Source organism: Bubalus bubalis, chromosome 9 (assembly GCF_019923935.1).
Source record: "Bubalus bubalis isolate 160015118507 breed Murrah chromosome 9, NDDB_SH_1, whole genome shotgun sequence".
Lineage (NCBI taxonomy): Eukaryota > Metazoa > Chordata > Mammalia > Artiodactyla > Bovidae > Bubalus > Bubalus bubalis.
In genome coordinates, this window is record NC_059165.1 from 15,920,664 (window position 1) to 15,939,646 (window position 18,983).

Here is an 18,983-nt window from a genome sequence, read left to right on the forward strand (position 1 = left end):
GTGCCCTCACTTGTGTCTCCAGAAAGGGCATTCTGCCCACAGGATTATATCTGAGGAAACAGACCTAAGACAGGAGAGGGACCAGGGAACAGGACTGCCGCCTCTGCTCAGATGCCAGTCTGCGGTCCTGCCTTCAGGATTGGCCTCAGTATTGTTGCTCTTTGGTGCCTGGAGGGAAGCCTTGCAAACACCAGTGCTATGTGAAAGAGCTTGCCTGCAGCCATGGAACTTTAAGTGGCATATAAATGATGAACTATAGTTACTTGTTTTCTTTTGATTCTTAATATTTATTTTTAAAGCTTATTTTATGGTTTAGTGGAGAATGTTCCTTTTTGAAATTTCTTTTCATGCCTGAGATATAGTAAATCTCATACTATGAGATAATCATTTGTTAATGATGTTTAATGGGCTTCCCTGGTGGCTCAGACGGTAAAGCATCTGCCTGCAATGTGGGAAACCTGGGTTCGATCCCTGGGTTGGGAAGATCCCCTGGAGAAGGAAATGGCAACCTGAAGCACCAAATGATGCTCTGTTTAGCTCTCCTTGTGTGATCCCTATCAGATAAAGAGAGCTTAAATATATATATTTCCTATTTTTCTGCCATAAGGAAAGAGAATGTTGCTTTCCAAATGACTTTCATAAACCAATGACTGGAGTAACATCCAACACATGAACATTCTGTCTTCTGAGAGAGATTCCTGGTAACACTGTTGTTCAGAACATCAGATCATCCGAAAGTTTAAAAACAGGCTTTTCACTAGTAACAAGATGTGGTTACCCTGAATTTGAAAAATTCACTGCTTTATTAGTATATCATATCAGTGAGACTTGTGTATCTACATTTAACTGTGAAAGGAAAGATAGAACTGAATATTCCAGACTAGCACAGATGGAGTTACTAACCACAGGAGGAAGTATTCCTAGGGGGCCTTTTCAGAGGGATATTTGGACTTTACATAAATCATTGATTATGTAGCTGACAACTGAGTCTGAACAGATTTTCCTCAAACTCTGAGTTCTATTTCTCTACGGTTCAGTGTGACTTACACCGGCTGTACTGTTGCTGGCAGATGCATCGGTACATAGTGACTTTCATGTCTCTGCCTGTTCTGTTCTTGTGACTAGAGCACTAAATTTACTTAGGAGATTTGGAAAACCATTTCAGCAACCTGTAACATTCAAGAGACAGAAATTGGAAAATTGAAACTCCTTTCTAGAACACAAAGGGGCATAGCTGAAGAGAATTTTCATTTCTGTGAGATTTATTCTATGACTAATTACATTCTCAGTGCATATAGTCTGGCAAGCAATAGTGAAATAAAGGGACATTTCAGAGAATACTTTGCTGCATCACAAAAATAATCCATGAGTATGTGCGTGGAGTGATGGGATTGAGAATGTATTTTCTATCATTTCCCGGTTGCTTGTTCCTAACCGTTGCCCTGTCAGATGGTTTTGGAGGCTCTAGAAGTCTCCTTTGCTGAGTTTTACACACAGGGCTGAAAGCTGGAGGTGAGTGAGGGAGGCAGTTTCAATTTTAAATCATCCATAACAGGAAGAAGTGGCCCAGTGGGGTTGGGTCAACCCTGGCCTGCGTGGAGGAACCAGGAAAGGAAAGGACTCTAAACAGTGATGCCTCTGAGAAAAGGCTGGAGAAAGAGACTGGCTGTGGACTTTTCCCAGATTCAAGTTACGTAATATGAGGCAAACTCCCTGTGTTTGATAACATTTTCAGTAAAATTACAGACTTCGTGATGTACCTGTTGTGATTGGCTTTCTGGTGGAGACATTCAGGCAGGCAGGTGTTCCTGAGTCTCTGTGTGGATGGGGGCTTGGTGGACATCTGGGTGACACAGGGAAACACATGGACTGCAGCAGCGAGTTGTTTTGATGGTACCTGGAGTTCTTACAGTGTTTTGTAGTGTTCTTGAAACCCTGACCCACATTACCTCGCTACTGTTGGGATTTGTGTGCTATTTATGTGAGTCCCCAGGGGAAATAAGACTCTATGTGAAGTGGGAAGACTCGGGGTTCAAGTTCTGCCTCTGCCACTTAATATCCTTCACCCCTAATAAGCAGTCCAGAAGAGAACCCCTTTATTTGTTCTATGGAGATAACTCCTGCCCTCCTGAGTTGGCTGAAGTTGATCAATTTACCTAATGTATCTAAAGTGAAAGTCTCTCAGTTGTGTCTGACTCTTTGCGACCCCATGGACTGTATAGTCCATGGAATTCTCCAGGCCAGAATACTGGAGTGGGTAGCCTTTCCCTTCTCCAGGGGATCTTCCCAACCCAGGGATCGAACCCAGGTCTCCCACACTGCAGGCGAATTCTGTACCAGCTGAGCCACAGGGTAGCCCAAGAATACTGGAGGGGGTAGCTTATCCCTTCTCCAGCAGATCTTCCTGGTTTGATCTTCAGGAATCGAACCAGAGTCTCCTGAATTGCAGGCGGATTTTTTACCAACTGAGCTATGAGGGAAGCCCTAATGTATCTAAAGTGCTTTGTAACGTCAACAAGGGTCACACATGTGTGTTCTTATTATGATAATTATTAATGATTAGATGGTGTTATGGGAAAAGATATGTTGATGTTCTAACCCCTAGCACCACAGAACATGACCTTGAAGGTCATGGCAGATGTGACTAGTCACACTCATGGGGGTTGGTGGGTGCCTAAGGCAGTTTGACTGATGTCTTTATAAGAAGACAGCCGTGCGAAGGCAGAGACACCAGGAGGAGACCATGTGAAGACGGAGGCAGAGACTGGAGCCGTGCATCAAGGGCACCAGGGATTGCTGGCTGTCACCAGAAGCTGAGAGAGATGAATTTCTCTCAGAACAGTCTCCCCAGAGCCCTTAGAAGGAATCAACCTGCCATGCCTTGATTTCATACTTCTAACTCCTGGAATTGTGAGGCTAAACATCTGCTGTTTGTGATACAGTGTTGTTGCAGCCCTAGGAATCTGATACAAATGCTAAATTATTTGAGGGGAGTTTCTAGCCCAAGAGAAATGTAAGGAATTCATTATCACATGGTTTGATGTCTCCATAATGCTTATAGTCAACAGAGCACTTTCACAAACATCCATTCATCTCATCCCTGCAACAAGTCCTTGGTATAAGTAAAATTTTTCTTAGTTTAGGTGGAAAATAAAGCTCGGAGATTATCAGTAATCCAGCCAAGAAATATTAGCCTGCCCCTTTGACTCTCTTACCTACATCACAGCAGCTTTATTTAGACCAATTAGTACTTCTCCCTGTTATATATATATAATTTATATATATAAATTATATATTTATATAAATCCCTGAGTTATTCTCAGAAATAAGATATATTTATTCCTCTGAAATATAAATATACATGTATATATATACTCAAGATAAATATATGTATTTGTAGATATAAAGCTATATATATATTTAACTGGCATACATATTTACACATGTATATTCTTCATATATAAGTATATAGTCAAGATATATATGTTTCTATATGATGTTATATATAGCTTGCATATGTATAATTATATTCTCTGCATATATATATGTATATATGTATATTTAGCTTGCTTCCAACATTATGTAATTTTTCACCCCAGTTATATTTCCTGTGCTTGGCTCACATCTCTCCTTGGAGTCCTAAGGATCCTCTCTGTGGTCCAGGGGTTGGAGGGGCATGCTCTCTGCTCTAGAGAACCGAGGCTGGCCTTTGTCTGACTTCAGCTCAGTTCTCACACTAGCTCTTGGGTGAGGTGAGAATTCAGGGAGCCTCCTGGGATGGGAGGGAGTGAGCTTCGTGTGGGCAGTTCTGCGTTGATTGACATGGGAGTGTTGTGGGTAATGCCCATTTCCTGTGGCTGCTTCCACCTGTGGCCAGAGTCTTGCCCATCACGGGGGTTGGGGGTGCTCATGGAGATGGTGCCAGAGGGAGAATAAAAGACTGCACTGTGGCTGACAGCAGTGCCTCCCAGGCTCGGCTAGGATGTGAATCCAGGCTGCTGAAACCCCATGGGTGGACACCGTGGAGGAAGATCAGATATGGCTGCATACACGTCTTCCACACTGCAAGGGATGGACTGGAGGCAAAGATGCCTCAGGATTCTAAGATGTCCCAGGGTGTGTGTGTGTTGAAAAGATAGCCAGCAGAGGGTGTGGATAGCCAAGTGGTTAGGGAAATAGGCTTTGAGATCATGGAGACACAGATTTCTGTGTTTGAATCTTGGTCTGTTGTTGCATTGTGTGACCGTGGGCAAGTACTTGACTCCTCTGAACCCCACTGACTTCATCTTTAAAACAGCAACACTCTCCACCTCTTGGAGTTACTGTGAAGATTCAATGAGATAATTAACAGAGTGAGACCCAGAAGCTTACTCTGGTGGCTCAGATGGTAAAGCATCTGTCTGCCCACAATGAGGAAGACCCAGGTTCGATCCCTGGGTCAGGAAGATACCCTGGAGAAGGAAATGGCAACCCACTCCAGTATTCTTGCCTGGAAAATTCCATGGATGGAGGAGCGTGGCAGGCTACAGTCCATGGGGTCACAAAGGGTCGGACATGACTGAGCGACTTCACTTAAGAGCCGGAAACGTTAACACTGCATATGGTCAGTGGGGCCAAAGACCTGTGCAGGGTGGGAGGGTTCTGCCAGGTAATAAACAACTTGCTCACAACCCAGAGTGCCCTGTATATCTTTTTTTCGTAAGCTATGCAGACTATTTTGAGCTTTCTCACCTGAGAGCTGCTGCTGCTGCTGCTGCTAAGTCATGTCCGACTCTGTGTGACCCCATAGATGGCAGCCCACCAGGCTCCCCCATCCCTGGGATTCTCTAGGCAAGAACACTGGAGTGGGTTGCCATTTCCTTCTCCAATGCAGGAAAGTGAAAAGTGAAAGTGAAGTTGCTCAGTCGTGTCTGACTCTTAGCGACCCCATGGACTGCAGCCCACCAGGCACCTCCATCCATGGGATTTTCCAGGCAAGAGTACTGGAGTGGGGTGCCATTGCCTTCTCCCACCTGAGAGCTAGTTGCCCTCAAAGATGGATATGATACTGCCAAATAAAACCCAAGAGATCTCCAACCTAACATGACCTATCCCATGAAACACTCAGCCAACAGTGTTTTTTGTCTTCCTTTCTTGTGTATCCTAATGTGAAATATCTGTCTTTGCGTGGCAATGAGAGTGATACATCATGGTATAATAAAATGTCTGCCACGGTCCTAGGAAGAAGCGTTGAACATGACTATATTCCAGGCCCTGAATGTCCTATTTGACTTACAAGTAGAGCTCATTAATCATTTATTATTTTGCCTATTTGGCTTACTGAGAGTTTTATGTATCCAAATTTTAAATACCGTTCTTTGGCTGTCACCCAGATCTCCATCATCCCCAAATGTACTCCTGAGAGCATCTCTGAATTACATAATGGCTATAGCTCAGCCTGGACAACTCCTCAGTACAAAACAACTTCATTTCTTTGGGCCAGGGAGCATCACAGTTCAGGTTTATACCCCCCTCCTTTTTATTCCAGTCCTCTCTGCCCCTGTGCTGTTTCTGACACGCCGCAGGAGTGTTCCAGCCTTAGCAAATTTGCTTCCCCCTGTATGTCCATGTGGCCCACTCCCTCATCTCCTGGTTTTTGCTCAAATGCTAACTTCTCACAAGTCCTACCCTGGGCAGATGATCCAACAGTGTGAATCTGTTCCTCTTCCTAGAACAAATGTTCCATGAGGGCAGGGTCTTTGTTCTGTTCACTGAAGACTGTTCAAGGGCCTGGCATATAGTATATAGTCAGTAAATATATATAATCAGTAAATATTTGCTAGGTGAATAAATGGCTATAACCAGTTTTTGAAGACCAGGAACCTAAGGGATAGAAGAGACCTTAAGAGTAATTTGATTTTGTGGCGAGATACCCGTTTGTTTTTTCAGGAGATTCAATTGAAGAAAATGAAAAAGTAATTTATGAGCAGAATTTGTTTTCCACTCCAAATGAAATCCTGTGGGGGAATAATGTATGCTCTTAAATCTTAACCACTTACTTCATTACATAAAAGAGTGCTTAGGAGTGTAACTTGTGGGCAGAGTTGAGAAACAGCGAATAGTGGTGACTCCAATCTGCATTCTAGAAATGAATTCTGGATCTTACCTAGAACTGAGACAGCCCTTGGGACTCAGGCGCTTAAAACCCCACCCCATTTTATGGAGGAGGCAGAGACTGCCTGGAGAAAAGACATTTTCATTTTCTTAAGGTCACATAGCTGATTACTGGCAGATTCAAGAGTTGGTGCCTAGCCACCATGCAATGCTCCTTCTACCAGCAGAAGAAAAAGGAAAAAGGTGTTGGTGCTTCTCTGCTTAATTAAACTTAAATGAGCGCTGACTGCAGTATCATGAAATCAGTGGATGTCTGTTCGTTGCAAATCTATAAACACGTGGGGAAATCAGAATTATTTACTGCCTTTAATATAATGTCACCATACTTTGTCCTAGAAATGATTGCAAGCATTCCGCCTCCCCCTGCTACATGGATTATTAATACGACCTAACATTTAGCAAGCACTAATAGTGTGTGGGTGTTGCTCCAACTGCCTGAGGCTGAGAAGAGCCGTGTACACGCTAGGGCTGTCTGCCTTTTTAATGTGCTTATCTGTAGCCAAACTCTGTTCATAGAATAGGCATTTATCCCTCTTGCTGCTGGATTTTGGTTTTTTTTTTACTCTTTTCAGTTGTTCGTATTATTTGTTTTTAGTATTACCTATAAATATGCCCACATAGATTTATAATGCAGAACCTCTGAGAATATGTAACATATATTCAGACTGTTTAATGAGTTTTGTACTTGTGTGAGTACTTTGCTTGCGTATCAATACATTTGTTACCACTCAATGCATACTATCACTTGCGGAAGTTATTTTTAAAATTATTGTGTTTATGTTTATTTTGTTGGATTCGTTATGTCCATTTAAAACATCCGAATGATGATTGAAATGCCCAAATGCCATTTTGCTTTTCCAGTTAATCAGAAATCTACTGCTCTAAGCAGAGCCCTAAAGATTCAATTGCTCCATCATTATTCTCCATTACTTTTGTCAACTACAGCTCTGTAGGAATCGAAATTCAATGCATCATGATAGGCTGTTGAGAGTCCCTGCCTTTAGGGAGTTTGCAGCCTGCTCTGGGAGATTAGAGGAGAGAGACTGAAAGAAAACCAGCCATCTCAGGTGGTACATAGAAGGCTCTTAGTATATGACTTAGGCAGCAAGAGAAGGGATGTGGGGGAGATCAAGGTAGAAATGAATCCTGAGGTCATCATGCTTTGGCTTTGAATCATTGAATCCATCTTTCCCTTTGTTTCAATTTTGCTTTCTCTGGAATCCAGGAAATGGCAAAAATTTCTTTGGATTTCTTTTTAAGTTTGTTGCCATCTTTCAGGGATTTTCTCTCATCTTCTATGATGTAAGTCACCAGCCTGAGTTAACAAAATGCACTTGGCTTCACATTGGAATTTGACAGAAGAATGATTTCTATTCTCTATTTGTCATGTGGAGAGTCAGATGGGAATAGGTCTCTGTGTTCTCCTTGGCAAGGTTAGCTAATATAGCCAATATGATCATTATTTTTGTGCATGCCACCTTCATTGTCCTTAACGAAGAAAAAATGCCATCTATCCACGTGTCTTATTTTTAAACATTAAAAAAAACACCCTTTCCTCTTGTTTGGTTTAATTTTCTCTAAATTATATCCTCATTATCCCATAAACAAATATGAATTAGGGGTAGCATGAAAAGAAGGGCTGACAACTGTGCTTGATTTACTTGGAATGCATTAAATTAAGTTGACTAAGAAACAGGGAAATTTTTAATGGTGACCATTCTGGAATATTTGTGGCATGCATGCATGCTCAGTCACGTCCAACTCTTTGTAACCCCATGGACTGTAGCCTACCAGGCTCCTCTCTCCATGGAATTTTCCAGGCAAGGATACTGGAGTGGGTTGCCATTTCCTCCTCCAGGGGATCTTCCCTATCCAAGGATCGAACCCGCGTCTCTTGCATCTCCTGCATTGGCAGGTGGGTTCTTTACTACTGTGGCAACTGGGAAGCCACTGTCATATTAGTGATTTTTAAGGTTTTATTGGCTTCATGGTTAAAAGTAGTTTTAAAAAGAAAATCCAGTATTTTTACTTTTCGTGTGGAATCATTTAATTTGTTCAATCATTTCTTCCCCCCTGTGGTCATGATGTATATTTTAGGATCAGAATTATCTTAAAGGTACAGTGAGTGGGTCTTAGAGTTTCTAGCTCAACCTCTTTATTTGGCAAATGAGAGAACAAGCCCAGAGACACAGGGGACTTAGCATGAGGTCATGCAGAAAATTATTGGAAGGCCTGACACTAAATCCCAAGTGTCCTGAAAACTTTAATGGGGACATCAGATCACATCCCTCTGTGACATACTCAAATGGAAACTCAAACTAATATGCATTGTCCTGTGATCCCGACTTGTCCAAACTAAGATCTTTTGGACAATGTACATGTATTAATTGTATATTTCCAAGTCCCCAGAGTTGCCCCTCTCTGTAGACCTTCCCTGGATGAGATTCAGGTGTGGCACTGTACATAGCAGAAACAAAAACGTTCTGATGATTGATTTAATATATTTCAAAATTTCCTGAGTTTTTAATCTTGAAATGTTAACATATTCATTTGATTTATTTTGAAAGTCATGGTTAAGTATATCTTATCTTGTCATATGTCTTTCATCGCCTATGTTGTGTTATTTTATTTATAAATCTATATGAAACTGTAGGGGCTATTTAAAGAGGAAGCAGTAAAATTGGCACGTTTTGTCAATCAGAGAGGAATAAGGGATGTTTGCTTTCCTGACATGGTTTAATGCGGTCCTTCTGAAAGCAGAGAACTAGTTTAGATAAACTCAAAGATCTCATTCACGCCCTTTAATTTCTAATGTAATCATCACCCATAGTTAAAACTGTTGTAATTCAGACTTACTTGTCAACATATTCAACTAGATCTGTAGAATTCTTGGTTGACATTATGGCCGGAGAAAATCTTACCTGAAACAAAGATCATGGGTTTAAAATGTATTGTTAGCTACTTTACAGGGAAATCTTATCCATCTTATGATGTCTTAATTTAAAACAAAATCGATGCTATAGGTCACAGATCATTAGCTCAGTTAATCTTGCACGTGCCCGTTTGTACCGCTAGAGGCTAAATCCCAAATTAAGTTCTGGGAAAATTCTGGACAGTTGCATTTCATATATTTGGTACCATAGTCAAGAAAAACTTTCTGGAGAAGTCAAAACCATAGATTATTCTTAGATGGTATTTTAATGAAATAGCAAATGATTACTGGCTGGGTTACTAAAGATGTCTTCACAGAGTGAATTATTCCTGACCTGGTAAATTCCAATGGGAATCAGCTAATTTTAAAAGACAAAGCCAAAATCTAGAAAACTTGTCTATTCAGATAATTTTGTTTTCTAAGAAATCTGTCAGAGTCTTATAGTCAATGAGAAATAAAAGTATAGAGCCCAGATATGTACATAATTTCTAATGTTAAACATAATTGGCTGTATCAGATCAGATCAGATCAGATCAGTCGCTCAGTCATGTCCGACTCTTTGCGACCTCATGAATCGCAGCACGCCAGGCCTCCCTGTCCATCACCAACTCCCGGAGTTCACTGAGACTCACGTCCATTGAGTCAGTGATGCCATCCAGCCATCTCATCCTCTGCCGTCCCCTTCTCCTCCTGCCCCCAATCCCTCCCAGCATCAGAGTCTTTTCCAATGAGTCAACTCTTCACATGAGGTGGCCAAAGTACTGGAGTTTCAGCTTTAGCATTATTCCTTCCAAAGAAATCCCAGGGCTGATCTCCTTCAGAATGGACTGGTTGGATCTCCTTGCAGTCCAAGGGACACTACTAATTCAATAAAATGATACTAGAAACTTCTACTTGCATGAAAATTCATTTAATTTTGTAGCATTTCTAGGAGGAAAGAGGTTACCAAATGTACTTACTATTTTGCTTATATTGAAAATGTTTTAATATTAATGTTCTTTTATTTTTTAAAATTAAAAGAGAAAATGAATTTACCTTCATTTTAATAGCCTGTCACTGAACTGGATTCAATCTGGAGAGTATGAATTGTATTCCAGTTAAAAACTTAAATAAAATATGTTCCTAGGGTATTTTTTCTTGGTTTATATTATTAATGGCTGGAATGGTGAGCAGAGTATGTTAAAGCCCATGACAGAAATCATTCCTTTTGCAAATGCCTTAAGAATGACCACATCTTACTTCTTAATTTAGGGCTAAAGAAACTTATTTGAAAACCTCTCTCCTCCAACAAAACTTAAAAAAAAAAAAAGAAAAGAAAGGTATATTTGTTTTCAAGGAGGCTAATACAGAACAACGCCTGACAGCAGGCTCTCCTGGCCAGCCCACTCAGTGGAAGGAACCAGAAAAAGCTTGAGGCTGTGCAGATGGAGCCAGTGAGCCATTTAACTGTGCTTCAGACCCTCTCTGCCCAATGTTGAGTGGAGTTTGCCATGAGTCTGGTGCTCCAAAGCCAGGTCTTTGCTAGAGAATGGATTTATTATACTAATACCCTGAGCACACAGATGTCTGTGGTATGGAAACCATCCCAGCTCCTTAGAGAATGGGACTGGTCTTCTGCCCTGGTTTGTGTTTTCACTCTGGATTCTGGCTGGAACAGTGCTGTGCCATGGGCTCCTCACCTACTTAACGCCAGCTCTTTCCCTCTCACCTCTGCACGGCTGCAGCCCAGCCCGGGGGAGCTTGTCTGTGGGCTGGTCCCTGGCCTCGTATGTTCGGCACCTCCTAGTCTTTTGTGAGTACTTGTGGAAAGAAAGAGTTCGATGCATATTGTGTCCAAGGACGATGACGAACTGGGCTATTGTCTTCCTTTCGTCTTTTGAAGTAAAGCAATTGGATATATATCTGTTTTATCTATTTATTTTTTTAATCAGTTTTATTTTGCTCATTTTTAAGTTTTGTTTTGGAAAGCAATAAATAGCATTCTATTAAAAGCATACCTACAAGTCACATTCTTTTAGAGTAATAAATGTTAAACCTGACAATTCAGGGAAATTTGAAAAAATATAGAAAAAATAAAAGATACAGAAAAAACAATCCTAGAGCAAAAGCTGTTAACATTGGAGCATAACCTATTTACTCTTTGTGCACTTTTTTAGATATTTAAGTTTTTGTATTTTTGCTAATTGAATATAGGAATCAGCTATCCCACTGGATTGAATTGAATATAAGAGTCAGCTATTCCTACAAACTAAGCATAATTATATCAAAATTGCCTCATAAACAACTGTGATTATCACGGGATATTTAGAAGTATTAGTTTTCATTTGTTTAGTAATAATGCTTTACAACTGAATGGACTATAAAATATGTTCACAGATATGATATAATTTCATTCTTGAAACAGCTCTGTAAAGTGAGAATTATTAACTTGCGGATAACAATAGTTACCTTAAGTAACTGAAATCCTTCTTTATTAGAGAAAGAATCTAAGATGATTATTTTTATAGGTGAGAAATCTGAGGATCAGAGAAGCAAGGAACTTACTCAACATCATGTAGGTGATGATAATGGTCAAGCTGAGTCCTTCCTACCTGCCTTTGCCTTAGAGGCTCATTCAAGCTCCACATCTTAGGATAGGCCTAATCAGCCCATTTCACATAAGAGGAGGCAGAGAGTTTTTAAGTAATTGTCTGAGTCGTGCAGCCAATATGTGGTACAGCCAGTAGATACCAAAAGTCATTGCTTGACATTGTGCTAGCTTTCCAGTCATCTTCCCATCACAAGAGGCTGTATCCGCTAGTCAGAATTATAAAGCAAAGTCTGATGTTTTTTAAAAAATTAATGGGGAAGATATGACAAGTACATAACAATAAAAATTTTATTTAGTTATTTTCTTTTTTGTTAGAGATAACATCCACACTGAGTTCCTTTTAAATCTTCACAAAAATAAATAATGATCAAATTTCTAGCTCCCCATATTAAAAGTCAGTCCAATGAATGAACCGAGAAATCGAGATCATTTTTCTTTGCAGCTTGTGCTGGCCTCAGTCATTTTTTCAAAGCAGAACAAACGGGAAAGGTGAGAGAGTGAAAAGGAAAGCAACTCTTCCTGGACTCCTGAGATCTCTCTAAGCAACATTAAGCTTTAAAGAAGCTGAACAAAATATCCTATTTTTAATATGAATATCTAAGAGTACTTGCTTTCTTTTCTTGCTCACTGGCTGAGCCAGGAAGGGGGCCATCAGGTTCTTCTGGCTGTTCCTTGGCAGCGGCAGTCGGGGAGGCACTTTTGTTTACATCTGTCTCTAGGCAACCAGAATGCTGAATCAAATCAGGAACTACCGCAAATGAAGTTTTTGCAGTGGTGGCAATTGTTTATTTTTTAATTGAGGGCAGTTTCTGAACATGCAGTGAAATTTAAGGGGAGGCTTCTCATTTGTTTCACACGTCTTTCCCTCCTTCCTCTCCTCCCCAGTTCTCCCCCAGGTCCGTATCACACCTACAGAACAGCTTATCACCTCGGATACTGCCATGAGACAGTCAGGAAACTCCTAAGAGGCGCTCATCTAGGTCAGACTGATAATAGGCAATGATTGCTCACCCCATTGTGCTGAAGCCTTCTGAGTACCTACTTCGGGATGTATTACCTTGTTTGTATGTAAAAAGAAATATGAGTAAGCTAGTCAAGAATGAGACATGTCGAGTCCTTGAGTAATCCACGAGATAAATACCTGAACTCATGACGCTTGATTTCCTGACTTTATTTTTTTGGAAAGGGAACAGAGGTTTTTATTTTCTCTCTCTGAAAGCCAAAGTACTAAGGAAACTTGATTGCATCCTGACCAAAGTCTTCATGTTTCTGGGGCATCTTCCTGGGGTGGCCCAGTGGCATTGTGACTGCAGGAAAGAACTGTGATGTCGATGGGGTTGGGGGTCCTCACATTTTAGGTCCTAGGTTTAGGGGCTTAAGTGTTTTCCTTAATGCTCATTGTAGTAAAAATCGCTAGGTCCTCCCCACCTCTTTGTCTCAATGGGTGGGAAGTGGTTATTTTTAGACCAATATTTCACACCCTTCTGCTTATTTCCCCTTCAAAGTTTGAGAAGAGACCAGTTTCCATCAGATTAAACAAAGAAATGAGATGCTGCCATACTCCCAAATCTTCTTCCCCAAGTATGTTAAGGCAGCTAACTCTTCTTGGGCTCCAAAATCATTGCAGATGGTGACTGCAACCATGAAATTAAAAGACGCTTGCTCCTTGGAAGAAAAGCTATGACCACACTAGATAGCATATTAAAAAGCAGAGACATTACTTTGCCAACAAAGGTCCATCTAGTCAAAGCTATGGTTTTTCCACTAGTCATGTATAGATGTGAAAGTTGGACTATAATGGAAGCTGAGCACCAAAGAATTGATGCTTTTGAACTGTGGTGTTGGAGAAGACTCTTGAGAGTCCCTTGGACTGCAAGGAAATCCAAACAGTCCATCCTAAAGGAAATCAGTCCTGAATAGTCTTTGGAAGGACTGATGCTGAAGCTGAAACTCCAATACTTTGGCCACCTAATGGAAAGAACTGACTCATTGGAAAAGACCCTGATGCTGGGAAAGATTGAGGGCAGGAGGAGAAGGGGTCAGTAGAGGATGAGATGGTTGGATTGAGTCACCGACTCAATGGACATGAGTTTGAGTAAGCTCTGGGAGTTGGTGATGGACAGGGAAGCCTGGCATGCTGCAGTCCATGGGTTGCAAACAGTCGGTCATGACTGAGTGACTGAACTGAACTGAATGGAACTCCTCCAGGACGCTAGGTAGAGCATTACAAAGAATGCTTCAGTGACAGGTGGGTGGGGTAGACAGGCTTTGTTTGGTTGTTTGGCTTGTTTCAAAAAGATGTGGATTGTTTTAGCTCTGAGATACTTTCCTGACTTTTAAAATTAGAATTTGCATATTTTGCTAATACCACTTGGCCCTCATATGCAGAAGTGATGTTACTGGCTGAGTCACTTTTCACTTGATGGCGCTGGTTTGCCTTGCTCTGTGGGTGTGCATGACGTTCAGAATACTAAGTGACAAATTTTGATCCCATAGAGAAAAACATGCGTGATTTTGGCTTCACTAGTGTGCCTTCTAGTGCTAAGTCCTTAAAGCTTAGAGAGATAATATTTCACGGTCTGCAAGCAGTCTAAAGTGCTGGCGATGCCGCTCATCATCATTTTTAGAGGGTGCCAAGTGAGGCTGACACACCAGTGACAGAGCAGGTGCTTATAGTGTGAAAGGTTAGAACCCTGACTTCTCAGTCTACTGGCAATTTACTTTGGGCAAAATTACCTCCCCTCTTCAGGCCTTAGTTTTCTCATCTATAAGGGGAGCTAATAATATTGATTTCATAAGGTGGTTGAGAGGATTCAGTCCAATGATACACTTCAAGTACTCAGCTGAGTGCCAGGCTGGGGCTCCACTAAAAGGCAGTTATTATTAGTGATTATTTCTCAAGGTGCCAATTATCCAAGAAATGAGAGACTGTGAGAGGAAGACTGGATTTGACCTTGTTAAACAACTTCTTACAACTCTTTCTCTCTTTAAATTCAGCAAATCCATAGGATTTGCTAGAAAAATGGGCCCCAAATGAAATGAGAGTCTAACTTGTCTGTTCTCTAAATGGCTGCTTATCTTTTAATAGAAAAGTGCACGTAAAATACATGTACCATTGAATTCCTGCCTGCCCAAATGTGTAGGAAAATCCTTCTCGGAAGTCAATGATCTTCAAAAATGCCTCCTTATCTAGGGCTACCAAGAATATAGCCTAAAGTAAAGAAACCAATGATGTTCAATTTCCACCTTAAAAACTTAAAAATGACATTATGTTCTGGTATTATTTTTTAATATGCATAAGTGAAAGTCTTTCAGTCGTTTCCGACTCTTTGCAACCCCATGGAATATACAGTCCATGGACTTCTCCAGGCCAGAATACTGGAATGGGTAGCCTTTCCCTTCTCCAGGGGATCTTCCCAACCCAGGGATTGAACCCAAGTCTCCCACATTGCAGGCAGAATCTTTACTGTCTAAGCCACCAGGGAAGCCCAAGAATACTGGAGTGGGTAGCCTATCCCTTCTCCAGGGGATCTTCCCGACCCAGGAATCAAACTGGGGTCTCCTGTATTGCAGGCGGATTCTTTAGCAACTGAGCTATCAGGGAAGCAGATAGACAAATTTTCAAATATAATTTTATTTACTCATTTATTTTTGGCCATCCTGGGTCTTCATTGCTGTGTGGGCTTTTCTCTAGCTGCAGCGAGCTGGGGTAGTCTCTCATTGAGGTTCATGGGCCTCTCATTGCGGTGGCTTCCCTTGCAGATCACGGGCTCTGGGGGCATGGCCTTCAGTCATTGCAGCACGTGGACTCAGTAATTGTGGCCCACGGGCTTAGTTGCTCCAGGGTATGTGGGATCTTCCCGGATCAGTGGATTGAACCCATGTCCCCTGCATTGGCAGGTGGCCTCTTTACCACTTGAGCCACCAGGGAAGCTCTGATTATTACTTTAAATGTAGGCATAAAGGAATAATCTTGAGATGTGGTCAGTGAAGACAGAACTGCTGTGTGCTATCGCGTACTTCACAACCCTAGGGGGCGCCATTCACGCAATTCAGTTCAGTTCAGTCGCTCAGTCGTGTCTGACTCTTTGTGACCCCATGAACTGCAGCATGCCAGGCCTCTCTGTCCATCACCAACTCCCAGAGCTTACCCAAACTCATGCCCATTGAGTCGGTGATGCCATCCAACCATCTCATCCTCTGTCGTCCCCTTCTCCTCCCACCTTCAATCTTTACCAACATCAGGGTCTTTTCCAATGAGTCAGCTCTTTGCATCAAGCGGCCAAAGTATTGGAGTTTCAGCTTCAACATCAGTCCTTCCAATGAATATTCAGGACTGATCTCCTTTAGGATGGACTGGTTGGATCCCCTTGCAGTCCAAGGGACTCTCAAGAGTCTTCTCCAACACCACAGTTCAAAAGCATCAATTCTTCGGTGCTCAGCTTTCTTTATAGTCCAACTCTCACATCCATCCACGACTACTGGAAAAACCATAGCCTTGACTAGACGGACCTTTGTTGACAAAGTAATGTCTCTACTTTTTAATATGCTATCTAGGTTGGTCATAACTTTCCTTCCAAGGAGTAAGTGTCTTTTAATTTCATGGCTTCAGTCACCATCTGCAGTGATTTTGGAGTCCCCCAAAATTCACAGAATACCGATGTAGATTTTCATGTTTGTTAGGCATAGCAAAATTTTCAATCTCTTGCCTTACGAATTTTCAGGCAGATGTCAAGAAACATCCAACTTTCTCACAAGTGAAAGTCAAGGAAAGGTCTTGAGAAAAATGTGCCTATTTCTGACTCACCCACGAGTGACTGTGGGCCACTGGCTGTCCCAACTGAGAGTGTCTGCAGAGTGCTGTGTCCCTCTGCTGGACTGGACTCAACCAGCACTGGGCCACAGCAGCTAGTGGTCATTGGAAATGTCCTCCTGATTTCCTTTTCCTTTTAGGTCACCTCTTGCCTGTTGTCCTAACTGCCCTCAGGCCCTCCTTTCTGGAGAGATCTCTGTGGACCTGAGGACCTCTGCTCACTCCCTTGATTTTTTGCTGGTCTTAATTCAAATACCACTTTTCCAAAGAGACCTTCCCTGACTCTCTAAAACTTATTGTTTCCTCTTATATACACACTTCCTGTTTTCTGCTATATTTTCCTCTTTAGCATGTATCTATCTAATTTGCACTTACTTTTCTTACTAATTGTTTCCTATGCTAGATTCTTAGCTCTTGGGGGCAGAAAATTTTATCTCTTTTGTTCGCTCCTCTGCCACGGTGTCTAGAATAGTATCTGGCCCATGGTAAGTGCTCAATAGTGAAAGTGAAGTCGCTCAGTTGTGTCCGACTCTTAGCGACCTCATGGACTGCAGCCTACCAGGTTCCTCCGTCCATGGGATTTTTCCAGGCAAGAGTACTAGAGTGGGGTGCCATTGCCTTCTCCGAAGTGCTCAATATGTGTATGTTAAATAAATGAATAAACGAAGTCCATGAACACATGTGGACAAAATTCTGCCAAGGAGTTCAGAAATACAGGTGACAGCGGATGAATGTGGTGTGAGTTGTAGAGGAGCTGGCATCTTACCTGAACTTTGCAAAATGCACAGACTGGAGGTCCCTGAGGTCTGAGTGGCAACTACAGAGTCTGACTCCTCTCTTGCCTCCCCCCACCACCCCCCTGCCCCTCCATAGCCCCACGGACACCTCCAGCGGCTCTTACTGTCTAGGTCCCTATTGACACTTGGAGAGAGGAAAGGTCTCTCTCTCTCCATCACTGAACATTTCTTGTCCTGTCCTCTTCCTGCCTGACTTTCAGCCAGTTTCTCTCTTAGAAAGTGTCTAATCAATTCAGCGTGGCCTTCACATCCAACAAGGGACAATGCCTAAGTCCAGGTGTTGCACACATCAGTATGTATAAAGCTTGCCTGGAGAGCCTCTTAAATTGTAGACTCCTGGGAGGAGTTCGCACCCTCACAGGTTTCAAAGAAGCTTGTTTTGATTAGAAACCCAAGGAGCACACACTGAACCACTCAAAGAATGTAATTTCTAAAGGTGGCATCCATTCCTGTGAAACCTACAAGGAGCCTACTTTTGGTTGGGGAGCCTCCTGATATTTCTAAAATTGCTATTATATTCCTGTAAACTATCAACTGTCTACCTGCCTGCCAGTCTGCTATCCATCCATCAGCATCTTAGATTCTGTGTCTATGTGGATTTTCTTCCTCTGCAGTGATGCTGGAGGAGCTTTCTCCTTTCAAAACAACTTCCCGGAGTCCTAATTACCATCTGCACCTCCTCCAAGCCTGAACCACACCTTACCAGAAGTCTCCCCTCAGGTGCCAACAGGCAATTTCCAGTCAAGCTTATCTGGTGTTTATACCTTGATAAATATCCTCCCAGCTCTTAGCAAAGCTCTCTTTGTCCCGTCTCTGGTTCCCTGTTACCACTTCTGTCTCCCCCACCTCTGAACAAACAGCTTCTCCCCAGATACCTAATTGCAGTCCAGCTGCTAAGGTGAATTTCCACCTCCCTCCTCTGTGTTTCCTGCCTCCAACCCCCACAACCTTTACCTGTCTTTGGCTAATGCCAGCCAAGTCAATTGACTCACCAAATTAAGAACTGCAGTGCATTAAAATATATCAACTTTGGTAATTTGTGGTGGAATAAAACGCCAAGGGAAAAATACACTCTGGAGACATGAATTCATCTTTGTATAGAGTCTGCCACATGTTTTCACATGTGCAAACAGGGTCCAGGACAAACAAAACACAATGACTTAAAAAAAACTACTGTGGCTGTTAATGACAAAGGGTAGGTAAGCTAATCATTCAAAAACAATAACAATCGGAGTGGCAAATTACTATGTTGCTACCAGATCCAGGGACTGTGAGTTTCTGTGGAGGCAAGCAAAGCTCGTGCTCATTGTTAAATCAGTGTACAGAATCTCTGGGAGATTGGACACAGAATATTTATTCTCGCTGCTCTAGTCGCATGACTTATTTCCCTCATTTCTCTGTAAAAATCTCTTTTGCTGAAAGGATGCTTCTTGCTCTGCCAGGTGTGTGCGCCTCCTGCATTCAGCAGCCTGTTTTCAAAAACCTGAGTTCCACAGCCCAAGGGCGTCGGCTCTCCAGGCTCAGGGCGTGCTCCTCCAATGACCTCCAGGAGCCTGTTTTTGTCGTGTGGTGAGACCAGTGTCCCCAACCTTCCAGCCTCACGCCAGCATCAGAGCTTCAAGGTGAACAGAAATATCTGTTTGAAAAGCGTATAAATAGATTCTAATCCCCAAATCAATGAATGTATTTTTGGCCCTA

At 42.1% G+C, this 18,983-nt stretch overlaps 1 protein-coding gene and 1 pseudogene across 1 annotated transcript in view; one reads left to right on the forward strand and one right to left on the reverse strand.

Annotated features, from left to right (window-relative positions):
- The window catches only part of FAM81B (family with sequence similarity 81 member B), a 55,441-nt gene extending 43,005 nt beyond the window's left edge, over positions 1-12,436 (reverse strand). The window contains exons 1-2 of the mRNA XM_025293991.3: positions 12,287-12,436; positions 9,010-9,074 (exon numbers count right to left, since the gene is read on the reverse strand). Coding sequence (XP_025149776.2) covers positions 9,010-9,053 — 44 coding nt within the window. The 5' untranslated portion in view covers positions 9,054-9,074; positions 12,287-12,436. The remainder of the gene's footprint in view (positions 1-9,009; positions 9,075-12,286) is intronic.
- The window catches only part of LOC123466199, a 46,687-nt pseudogene that overhangs the window by 15,137 nt on the left and 12,567 nt on the right, over positions 1-18,983 (forward strand).